The sequence below is a fragment of the Bos taurus genome, chromosome 23 (genome assembly GCF_002263795.3).
Source record: "Bos taurus isolate L1 Dominette 01449 registration number 42190680 breed Hereford chromosome 23, ARS-UCD2.0, whole genome shotgun sequence".
Lineage (NCBI taxonomy): Eukaryota > Metazoa > Chordata > Mammalia > Artiodactyla > Bovidae > Bos > Bos taurus.
The window spans coordinates 29,409,896-29,423,050 of record NC_037350.1 but is presented as its reverse complement, the minus strand read 5'-3'; the positions used below and the strand labels follow the sequence as shown (position 1 = coordinate 29,423,050).

At 36.3% G+C, this 13,155-nt stretch overlaps 1 protein-coding gene across 1 annotated transcript; it reads left to right on the top strand.

Annotated features, from left to right (window-relative positions):
• The first annotated feature begins 8,790 nt into the window (after positions 1–8,790).
• Positions 8,791–9,756, top strand: OR14J1 (olfactory receptor family 14 subfamily J member 1). Its single transcript, NM_001389861.1, has one exon. The coding sequence runs from the start codon at positions 8,791–8,793 to the stop codon at positions 9,754–9,756; it is 966 nt and encodes a 321-aa protein (NP_001376790.1).
• Positions 9,757–13,155: the final 3,399 nt, after the last annotated feature.

The following is a 13,155-nucleotide window of genomic DNA, read 5'->3' as shown; positions in this document are numbered from 1 at the left end:
TTAAATTGGTATATGACTAGGAACATTAACAATCTATGTGCATTCAACACTGCCAAAAATAATGTAAATTTTTGAATCGCAAATACTGAAGACAGGATGTAATTAAAATATGCAAAAACTCTCCCTCCCAAAATAAAATATTCCAGTAAATCAAGATCACCTCATAAAACGGAATATTTTATATGAATTTCTCTTTTCTCCCCACATATCAGTAAGAATCTTGGCATTTTCCTACTCAGCATATTCGACTGCATTTAGAATTTGTTTTTCTGACAACACTGGTTAACCCCAATCACATAAGATGTCCTTCTTTCAGGTGGGTTCTATTTGAATACTTTATCAATGCATTGCCTTTCAATATAAGTCATTCCCAAGCCCATATAACATTCATATTTGTAATTTCTCAGATTACTGCAGATTTCTCTTTCATGCTTTGGACATGATAAATGTTCAGTAAATGCACCCAACATGATTGAATCTAGAACTGTTCCTTTTTCTTTTTTTTTCCACTGCAACCCTCCCATCTCCTCCTAAAGAGAACAATGCAAAGATCTACTTCCTGTCAGTTAAGTACAGTGAAGAATTCTGCTTTCTGTGGTCCAGTTGGAAGACAGATGAAGCTAAAATATAAGGAAATGGATTTTTTTTCTTTTTCTTTTTTTTAAAATTTAAATTTATTTATTTTAATTAGAGGCTAATTACTTTACAATATTGTATTGGTTTTGCCATATATCAACATGAATCCACCACGGGTGTACATGTGTTCCCAATCCTGAACCCTCCTCCCACTTCCCTCCCCATACCATCCCTCTGGGTCATCCCAGTGTACCAACACCAAACTTCCTGTATCCTGCATCGAATCTTGACTGGCAATTCGTTTCTTACATGATATTATACATGTTTCAATGCCATTCTCCCAAATCATCCCACCCTCTCCCTCTCCCACAGAGTCCAAAAGACTGTTCTATACATCTGTGTCTCTTGCTGTCTCGCATATAGGGCTGTCATTACCATCTTTCTAAATTCCATATATATACATTAGTATACTGTATTGATGTTTTTCTTTCTGGCTTACTTCACTCTGTATAATAGGCTCCAGTTTCATCCACCTCATTAGAACTGATTCAAATGTATTCTTTTTAATGGCTGAGTAATACTCCATTGTGTATATGTACCACAGCTTTCTTATCCATTCATCTGGTGATGGACATCTAGGTTGTTTGCATGAAAAGATGCTCAGCATCACTCATTATCAGAGAAATGCAAATCAAAACCACAATGAGGTACCATTTCACGCCAGTCAGAATGGCTGCGATCCAAAAATCTACAAGCAATAAATGCTGGAGAGGATGTGGAGAAAAGGGAACCCTCTTACACTGTTGGTGGGAATGCAAACTGGTATAGCCACTATGGAGAACAGTGTGGAGATTCCTTAAAAAACTGGAAATAGAACTGCCATATGACCCAGCAATCCCACTGCTGGGCATACACACTGAGGAAACCAGAATTGAAAGAGACACGTGTACCCCAATGTTCATCACAGCACTGTTTATAATAGCCAGGACAAAGAAATGGATTTTAAAGAAATGAAGGTTCCTAGTTAGATTAGAGAAAGAAAATCTGTTTCCTCAATTCTAACAAAATCTGGAAAAGTATACTAAACTTAAAAAAAAATTTTGATAACAGTGTTTGTCACAATTCATGATCCATTTTTACACAGGACTTCATGTCACTATATTAATAATATAATATATATGCTAATATTTATATTTAAAAAGTTTATAGTATTAATTCTTGATAAAGCAGTGTATTTCTCAGAGCTTGTATGTTGTACTTCTCAGAGGGTATTTGAGGTTGTTAAATAAAAATGCTACATCTTCTTGAGTTTATTAGTTTTGCTTGAAAGTCTAGATAAAATTTAAATAAATGAACACTCAAACTACTATCTTGTATTGGAACAAGTATGGATCTATTATGCTGTGGAAGTTGCATACATTTTTAAGCAAAAACATGGGACCACAAAAAAAATTAGCACTGCTGTTGGAAGTTGCTTCCTATATGCCCCCCGCAAATCCTAAGGGTATGTTTTGATTTACCTTCAATATTACAGACATATCAGAGCAAAAACTTGAGACTTAAAAAAATTCTGAATTTTTAATATTTTTACATAAATGATATCTGCTATTTTAGAATTTTATACATTAAAATACACAGTTAAATGAATTACAGTACAGGTACTATCAAGCAGGCAAATAAATATAGTACAATGCTGAAAACAAAATTAATGAAAAAATTTAAATATTCTTACAAATATTACTAAAACATCAGTAAATTTATTACATTTTATATTAGTAAATTTTATAAATAGCAAGTCATTAAACTGAAAAATATTTTGTGATATAGAAAGAGCAGTAGGAAGCATATTCAACAAGGTAAAATTATCTATTTCAAAACAAAGTCTAGTGTCTATTTATTAGAGGAGCACTAGAAAATTCCCAACGATGTCAAAAACAAATCAAGGCTTAGATAATGTGGCACTACACAGATTCCTCTTTCCTACCATGTGTGAGATCCCATTTTAACATCTACCTTCTAATTCCTCTGCGGTGACTTCCCTGGTGGCTCAGACAGTAAAGCATCTGTCTACAATGCGGGAGACCCGGGTTTGATCCCTGGGTTGGGAAGATCTCCTGGAGAAGGAAATGGCAATCCACTCCAGGACTATTGTCTGGAAAATCCCATGGGCAGAGGAGCCTGGTAGGCTACAGTCCATGGGGTCGCAAAAAGTCGGACACGACTGAGCAACTTCACTACTATTCACTACTAGGGAACAGGCAGAGGAAGAAAACTGGGTGAAAACTCAGCAGGAAACATGAATATGCGGGCCCTCCTCCAGGACGCCTTACTCAATTCTATTTAAATAACATACAGCTGACCCTTCAACCACACAGGTGTTCATCTGCCTATAATTTACAGACAGCCTCTTGAATCCTCCGTTCCTAGACTCTGCAGATTTAAGCAGCTTCAGTACTGGTACAGCGCAGTAGTACTTACTATTGAAAAATATCCACATATAAGTGAATCCAATTCACATATAACTGAATCAAATTCCTTTGGGACCACATAATTCAGGAAAATAAAATGTGAGTCTAAGTGATGCGTGTCTTTTCTGGATTGACACAGTTTTTAAAAAAACACTTTTTCCTACTTCTTGCACTCTTCCTCTATGCCATATTTTGAGATGACTGGATCCCAAGATAGATAAAATCTGGATCCCCCAATTATTGGAAAGAAGGAAAGAAGCACCAACTTCCCAAGTCAGATTTTATGTGCATAGGAAATACAGTGGTGGTGGTGGAAGTCACTAAGTCGTGTCCAACTCTTGGGACCCTGTGGACCCTGCCAGGCTCCTCTGCCATGGGATTTTCCAGGCAAGGATACTGGAGTGGCTTGCCATTTCCTTCTCCAGGGGATCTTCCCAACCCGGGAATCGAACCCAGGTCTCCTGCATTGCAGGCAGATTCTTTACCAACTGAGCTACGGGGGAAGCCCAAGTATTTTGTTTTAAACCACTGGGATTTGGAATTGATTTATTACTGCAACAAAACCTATGTTACCTTGACTAATATGAGTACCATACACATAAAATCCCAAATGTAAGAAATTGTATTATTTAAATATAATTGTTAAAAAAACACTTAAAGCTGATACCTGCAGTAAATATTGTAGTTAGGTAAAATAACAGTATTCCCATTATGAATCATGTAAAATTACTAGAAATATAAGCCACTTTTGTTCATGCTGCGCTTTACAACAATAGTCCTGTTTATAAACATAAGCCAGCACATGATTTTCTGAGTTAGAATTATAAAATTTAAAATCCCTAAATTTCTTTCTAAATCTACAGCTTGATTGGTGAGAGTGTTACATAGAGAACACAAACCAGCAAGCAGGTTTAAAGTCGTATTTCTTACATTAGTTGAACTTGTACAGAAAGATGGCACTACTAATACAAAGGTATCCAACTGAAACTTTATGACTCTTTTTACCACAAATACTTTGATTTTTCATAAAGTAAATTCTGGGGAAATTTTTCAGTTAATAACTACATTGGACCATAGCCTTAGGACCACTCGCTTATGGCAATAATTCTACATGAATCAATCTTAAGAGTTACTTTAATTTTCTAGATTAAGGAGTAGCAGAAGAAAAAAGAAACCTGTTAAACGAGTTCTAGTATTTTAATCCTTGGTATTCAGAAGGAAAAATAGAGTGGGGATAGTTAGGTCTTTCTCCTCAATCACACAGCACTAGGTTTTAAGTCAGCAAATCCTTGAAAGTAAAAGGTGAATGAGATTTCAGGTCTTAAATTCCTCACTCATTTGTCTGTGACATGTTCTCAGACCATAATAAATTATACGAGAAATCAGCAACAGAAAGATAACAGGAGGATATCCAAGCCTTTGAAATTTAAGTAATAGTCCTCTAAGTAATCCATGGATCAAAGAGAAAATCAAAGGAAATTAGATAGTATTTGGAAGTAAGGGAAAATAAAAACGCCACATATCAAAATTTGTGGGATGCAGTGCTTAAAGCGTAATACTTATTATTAAATGTTCATTTAAAAAAAGAATAAAAATCTCGAATCAATAATCTAAACTTTTACCTTAAATAAAAAACTAAAAAAGAGAAACAAAATGAACCCACACAAAGTAGAAACAAGGAAATACTAAAGAACAGTATAGAATTCTGATTTAACCCTCCCTGCAACATTTCCCCTTTGGTAACCACAAATTTGCTTTCGGTATCTGTAAGTATGTTTCTGTTTCATAGATATGTGCATTTATTATCTTTTTAAAATGAAATTCTATATATGAGTGATATCATATGATATTTTTCTTTCTCTGAGTTACTTCACTTAGTATAAAAATCTCTAGGTCCATCATGTTTCTGCAAATAGCATTATTTTGCCTTTTTTTTTTTTTACATTTAGGAGTAGATGCAAGAGTAAACATTTAAAAATTTTTATCTTATTGTTTAAAAGGTAGATCTCATGTTCAATGTTCGTACCACAATTTTTTTTAAATGCTTTTCCCATTATCATAGGATTTGAAAACAGAATACGTTCAATTTTGGATGTATTACCCATCTGTGGTAGCCTATTGTTAAAATGGTGAGTGGATTATCAGGTTCAGTTATTTTAGAAAAGATATAGTATTTGAATGAAGCCTAGACTCAATGACAAAGAAGTTGTCTTTTAACTCTAATTACTTTTGATTCTGTAATTTTGTATGCATTTATGTAACAATTACTAAACATTCTCTTTTTAAATGAGATCCATACAAACATGCGTGACTTCATGGGTGACCAATAAAGTTAAAATTGATCTTTCTTACTAGAGAAACTTAAGTCTGAACTTATACTGTAGAAAATAAACTGTATATGTTGTAGCAGAATCTAAGATTCAGTTCAACCGAGATGATAATTAACTACTTTTCACTGAAGCAATCCTTGAGGGACAGGTCCATGAAGTCCCATGCTTGAACTCACAGTGTTTACCTGAAACATCAACCACACTGAAAAGTTTGTTCCCTAGTGCCAGGGCAGCACTGATTTCATGGGCTGTCCATAGGCTCATGGGTATCAAGGGCTCAGTGGGAAGTTAAAATGTCTCTGGGTCTATGCTCACTGTTTAATCTTATATGAAAACATCTCAGTCCTTTCCCTACATGAAAATTACAAAGATCAAGCCGCCAGCTCAATTCTAGAATAAAGATGTCCACTTTTAGGATTAAAAGAGATTGGTTCCTACTGACGAAGATCAGCTCTGGTGAGTGAAACTTCTCTATATTTTATGAAACATTTTATAGCTGTGCTCCAAAATTTCTATATTTCCTTTCACATTTCATTTTTTTTTTTAAGAATTTTTAAGTACATTTTATTAAGAATGTATCCCTTTGATAAGATTATGCTTCAGGAGGCTTTTAATGCCCTTGACATAAGCTGTACACATTATACAAAAACAAGGAAACCACGAAAAAAAAATCAAGGTGAGCAAAACCATTTAGGGACAAACCTTATTTAAATTATACACAACTCAATGAAATATTCTTACGGAAAATATATAAATACTTTTCTTTCTATGTTACAGTTATACAATATAAATCAGATTTCAATGTCTGTTCAGTGACCTACAAACACCAGAACCTCCAAATATGTAGCAGCGTATTACTAAATAAAAAAGAAGAAAATTATGTGGTTAGGGAGCATTAAGTCTGAGTTTTTTTCACAGTCCCTTACCACTTTTCAAAACTAATTTACATCATTTGTTTTACAATGCAGCTTTAGGATTTCTGACAGGCCAATAATGGAACATTTTTCAACTATTATCTATGAAAGTTTTTAATCTCCCCCCTCCTCTGCCCAAAGACTTTGCATTTTGTGCTAAATCAACCTATTTTGTTTGTTTTTTAAACCATGTTTTTCATGCTTTTGTACCCATTAGTCCTCCCAAATGCTTCTAGCAAATCCACAAATGACCCTCACAATGGTAAATTTTATACTTTTATTGTTATTTTAAATTTCCTTTCTTACATTAATGAATCTACTGTACATGGGGGCTTCTCTGGTGGCTCAGTGGTAAAAAAAAAAAATCTGCCTGCAATGCAGGAGGTGCAGGAGATGCGGGTTTGATCCCTGGTTTGGGAAGATCCCCTGGTGTTGGGGGCCAGAGTGAGGTACTCCGCCCATGGCAAAGGTCATGAGGAAGGAGGCTCGACATACGCAAAGGCGGGATCGAGCCTCAGGAGTCCCCCTGGAAATCCCCGAGCGTCTACCCCCATAACCAGAGCCTGCCTACTTTACTACTTTGTGCTCTTACCTACACCTCTGACTTTACGGGGGGCTGTCCCCCACCACCTCTTTCGGAGAAGGAGTTAACCTAGAGCTCCAGTCAATAATAATTCCTGGGCGTGATAAGAGTGTTTTAACCTATAAACTCCTCTGAAGGTTCTCTGGCCTGCCTGACAGGCTTGTCCGGCCACATGTGATCGCTCACAGCCTCCCAACCGTGAGAGGCACAAGATGCTTTAAACCTTCTAAAAACAGGTTCCTTAGAAAAGTTAGAAAACTATTAGTATAAGTATAATGGGCTAATTAGAAATTGTGTTGGCGAAGGGTTTTTCATTTGTTGAGCCAATGTTTGTTGCTAAGTCTCCATATCCCCTGCCCTTACACACATTAATGAATATATAGAATTAACCTTTGATATTAATCACGTTAGACCTTAGGCTAAGTAAATTCTTTCCTTAACTAAAACCCACTACACCCTCACCCTATAGGAGTGTAACTTTACTTGGGTGGCGTCTGTTTTGAGAATAATCAGCCCTGGAGAAATAAGTGTCCTGATTGACCGCTGTCACAAGGAGAGGGTCGTAAATTGTCAGCAGGCCCCCCTGGCCAGAAGATGATGTAACACCCCTAAGACCTCTGTATACATTTGTATGAAGCACCTGACTTTGATAAAAGTCAGGACTGCTGACCCCGCGTGACTTTTGCATAACATCTCAGTGTATAAAAGTAGACCATGGAAAATAAAGAATTGGGATCAGTTTCTCGAAATACTGGTCTCCCCATGTCGCTCTCTCTCTCACTCTGGTTGAGTCTCCATCTGGAGCGCGGAACCCACCATGCTTACTAATTATGCCTGGGCTTCTAAGATCCGACCGGGGAGGCCTCAGTGTCTCCTCTCCTTCGGGAGAACGGAAGGACGCCTGCGGCCTACGTAAGTGGTGCAAACTTCTTGTCTTGAAGTTTTATTGGTCTCCCGCGTAAACCAAGCTACTCAGCCTCTTTTCTCCACTGAATTTTCCTACTGAGCTATCCTCATCCTATTACTCTTTATATCTTTGATAAAATACTTAAATAAATAGGTCGCCGACGCCGTCCCCGCTTCGAATACCCTGGATCAGCCGGGGCAGGACCCCGGCACCCTGGAGAAGGACATGGCAACCCACTCCAGTATGCTTGCCTGCAGAATCCCTTAGACAGAGGAACCTGGTGAACTGCAGTCCACAGGGTCACAAAGAGTCAGACACAACTGAAGCAACTTAGCACACACTGTACATTTTTTTTTTAAACATCTGTCTTCCATTGGCTCTATGATGTCACTCCTTACAGGTGTTCTTCTGTAAATATTCTTTCTCAGTCTGACTCAGTCCTCTTCTCTACATCTATTTAAATTTGATGGCATCTAAAAATCTATCCTCAGACCTCATTTCCATTCTTTTTTTTAACTCAAAAGTATTCTTGTAAGAGCACTCTTACTGAATTGGGGGTGTTTCAAGCACTGCCATAGTCTTCTGAGTTCCAAATCCTCATATCTAACTTTATGGTTGGCACACCTCTGACTGGGATTCTCCCATCAGAACTCATTTCTTCTCCCAGTCATCTCCCTGTCACTGTTATCTGTTTCAAAAAATAGGAAAATTTATCTTTCATCTGCACATTCATCTTATCTGCTTATTATCTCTCCAGAAAGTTCTCATAACTTTTTTCAACCTATGTGAAGCTGTTGATCACATTTAGAAGTTCAATTTTTGAAAAAAAGGCTAAAGATTTTTCTGAATTAAATATTACCACATTCCCATGAAGATAAATTTGTCTTGATTTTAGTAGCTCTTTGCTGAGTACACTTAGTTACTTGACTAATAACTGTATCAATATCATACATTCTTTCCTGCTGTTCTTTGGCTTCCTAAACAGAGTCATCCTTGCTATCTTCAGAGTGACATGGCCAACCTGACCTCAGTGAGTGGATTCCTCCTCGTGGGGTTTTCTGCTGACCGTAAGCTTCAGATTTTACACGCACTGTTGTTTTTGATGACATACCTGCTGGCCTTGACAGGCAACCTCCTCATTATCACCATAACTACCTTGGACCATCGCCTCCATTCCCCCATGTATTACTTCTTGAAGCACCTCTCTTTTCTGGACCTGTGTTTCATCTCTGTCACAGTCCCCCAGGCCATCGCAAATTCACTCATGAATAATGGTTACATTTCTCTTGATCAGTGCATTCTTCAAGTTTTCTTCTTCATAGCTCTGGCCTCGTCAGAAGTGGCCATCCTCACAGTGATGTCTTATGACCGGTATGTAGCCATCTGTCAACCACTGCAATATGAGACCATTATGGACCCCTGTGCCTGTAGGCATGCAGTGATAGCTGCGTGGGTTGCTGGGGGCCTCTCTGGGCTCATGCACGCAGCTGTTAACTTCTCCATACCGCTCTGTGGGGAGAAAGTCATTCACCAATTCTTCTGTGATGTTCCTCAGATGCTGAAATTAGCCTGTTCTTATGAATTCATTAATGAGATTGCAGTGGCTGCATTCACAACCTCAACAGCATTTATTTGTTTGATCTCTATTGTGCTTTCCTACATTCGCATCTTCTCTGCAGTGCTGAGAATTCCATCAGCTGAGGGAAGAACCAAAGTCTTCTCTACCTGCCTACCCCACCTATTTGTAGTCACCTTCTTCCTCTCAGCTGCAGGCTTTGAGTTTCTAAGACCTCCTTCTGATTCCCAGTCAGCTATGGATCTCATGTTCTCCATCTTCTATACTGTGATACCTCCAACGCTCAATCCAGTTATCTATAGTTTACGGAATGAAGCCATGAAAGCGGCTCTGAGGAAGATACTGTCAAAAGAAGAATTCACTCAGAGAAAGATGCATTTAAAAGCCATTTTTAAACTCTAAAGTACCATACAAATAAAAGGTACTGTTACTATGTTTCAGACTGTAGGAGGAATAAATCTGATTTCTTTCCAGAACTCCCTTCTAACTTTTCCGTTCTTTATAGTCTTCTCAAAACATAATTCTTCAGAATTTAAGATGCTATGGTTCTAGGGATATTGGTCTTCTTTCCACAAGTTCAATTTTTATTTTTAGGCATCTTACAGCATTTTTTCTGAAATAAAAGAGAAAAGGCAATTCGTTTGGGACTTGGTGAGCATAATTTAAAGCTGGCTTTTAGAGATACATGTGTATAGCTGAGTCCCTTCATTGTTCACCTGAAACTATCACAACATTGTTAACAAATAGATTCCAGACTGCTGCCAAATAAGCTGATTGCGTTCATGAGATAGTGTATCTATGGTGTATTATGTGATTTCCAACAGACCTCCAGGTTTCTTTTGTGCATTAAGTACCCATATTAATTTTCCCTTCCTTTTATGTATTATAATAGCTTTCCCCATACCTATTTATTCAGTCTCTAATAAATGTCAGGTATATTACATACATTTTCCTTTTAATTTTATCAAGCAACTGTTCTACCTATGCCCCATTCTGTCAATTAGGACACTAAATTTAGAGGAGATTAATTTCTTGAGACTTCTCAAAGAATAGCAAATATGTGATTCAAAGTAATATTTGTCTGATTCCAAGCTCACTTATTTGCCTCTACTCATTGCAAATGATTTGTTTCTCCATGTGTGTGCATGCTAAGTCATTTCAGTTGTGTCCAACTCTTTGCGACCCTACGTGAGTATACGTGTTTTTGTATCATCTGTAAAAATAAGCATATTCTACTATTATACACTAATGAGATAGCCTTCAGCAGAATGCTGTTGTAGCCTTTAAAACAGTAAATCTATGTCCTTACAGCTTCAGAAGAAGCCTTTGTAATATAAATTGAATAAATTTATAGTCATATGATTATTACTGAAAAATATTAATAAAATATATAAAAGATGGTAAGAGAATTCAGAAATTACAAAACAGCATCATGGACTTACATTCATTTTTAAGTATACTTATAAAGTAGTTGCATATATTTAAATAATAAATTTATTATTTATAAATTATATATTATTTATAAATAATAAATTTAATGGACTGAGCCTTTTTATGAGATTTTCAGGTACTGTTGCTAAATTTGTTTTAGGATCTTTTAGTAGATAGTTTTATATTTATTAGAGACCACAATGGTTGCCCAAAATAGCTGTTCTAAATCTGAGATGCAATGCATAGGCCTCAATTTCTATAAACAATGATTTCTAGTTTCCCAGGACACGTGACATTAAAAATTTCTTTTAATGTTTAAAATCTTGTTTGCCTTTCTGGAATGCATAATTTAACTATTACAGCAGCTCTCTAAATGTGGCATTCAGTCCATCAGCAGCAGCATCAGGCAGTTTGTTAGGCATTCAAATGTATGGAGGTAACATGAAACCTTCTGAATCAGAATTACTAAATGTAAGGTTTAGGTACCTGTTTTATCAAGCTCTCCAGGAGATCCATACCTCTGCTAAAGTTTGCAAACCGCTGAACTAGGAACAAAATCCCCACAGTTTACCAAGTCACTCCCCCTCTGTGTGAAAAGTTTCGAGTCCCAGGTGACAGAGAAGGAGAGAAAATGAAATAGTCTCATCATTCAGTTCAGGCTTCCATTACAAAAGATGGGGGGATAAAAATCCCAAAAGCAACAGAAACCTTGGGTTCTCAAGGGAAACAACCTGTTTTAAAAGATGTCATTATAGATGAGAAAGGTCAGAATTTTGTGATCAGCTTTCATAACTACCAACACACCAATAGTGGCTGTGGTAAGTTTTACAATCTTGAATGAGGAAAGAGAAAAATGTTTTATGGAAATTGACAGAACGTTATATTCTTCAAATTGAATTTGAAAAAGCAAGACTATTCATTCTAACAAGGAAAATGAGCTGTTAATAAAGGTCATAGATTTAATTCACATGAATATATTACAAAATTAGCAATTTAAGAAAAGTCAATAAATTAAGAAAGGTTCATATTTTATATGTTTATATAAACATTCAGTAAATAATTACACTATAACATATATAGTACTTATATTGTACTATAACAGTAGAGTAACTGTACTATAGTGATATCATAGTCTCTGATATCACCATGAAAGAAAAAGCCTTGAATAGATAAATGTTCAGTGTAATTTTGTCTTTTTTCCCCAATGTTTCTGCGTGTCTTCCATAAATACTCAGAGATTTTAGATGTAAGACAGTGGTATGAATTGCAAAGGAAAAGGTTTGGTGCTTAGATTCAATTCTGTCACTTAAGTATTCTGAATCTTATTTTTTTCTTTTAAAAATAGAGATTAAAACGCTTAGGCCATAGAAGATAAAAAAATAAAACTTGAGGCATATTTTATGACAAACTCTAGCATGGTGTCTGTCTCATGAAAATGAATGCTCAAAATTTTTCAGACAGTTGATAATCACTGGTGGAAATTTGTCAGACTAAAATACTTAATGTACCAATATCAAAATTAAGTATGGATAATGATGTCATTTATTATTTTATCAGTTCAAGGAAAAGAGAAACAAAAAAACAGGCAGCAACTGCCTCTCCAAGGCAGAAAGGGAGAAACTGTTGAAAGCGTAGCCTTTACTCTTTAATTCTTTCTGTTTTCTATTAGCTGTGAGAGACTTTAATAAAAATGGAGTAAGAGGGTGATATTCTATAGTAACTTTGCAATTCACACCCATAGAGAAAGAGAAAGACTTTTAATTTGGCAGCCAAAGCAAAAGTTTAAAAATTTAAATTTAATGTAATATAAAATTGTAAATCTAATACTATTGACCCCTGCTGGTAGAAGGGGCGGGGCAGATGTTGAGTTCATTCTTCATAGAGGAGGTTGATTTCCAAAACCTGAATTAATGACACACACACACACACACACAGAAATTTCTGGTGAGATTTCATATCTGTCATTCATTCGCTAGTCATATCTAAGAGAATCTTACTTAGATCAGCACCCCACCCCCATTTCTCATCAGTCTGAGAGGCTTTTGTTAGTTCAGTAGCCTCTCTCATTTACTTTCTTTTTCTCTTCTCTAATGTCAAACTTTCCTGCTCATAGTTCAGATTTATTCTGTCTCCCTTATGTCTCCTCTGACGCCTCTTTTCCTCCTGCCCTCAATCTTGCACATGGTTCAGAATAAAACTCAAAGATATTGCTTCATTCAGCAGTTTTTTGTTTTATTTTTTTTCCCCCCAGCTGCTGCCTAGAACTCACAGGCAGAGAAAAAAATTAAGGACTATGAAAGGTTCATGACTAAGTGACTGGTCAGTTCTCATATGCTGAGCTGTATTTTAATGAATGAAGAACTTTTGTTT

Bases quoted from the DNA above. Each gene is read 5' to 3' on its own strand.
- OR14J1 (NM_001389861.1), top strand. From the start codon at position 8,791: ATGGCCAACCTGACCTCAGTGAGTGGATTCCTCCTCGTGGGGTTTTCT.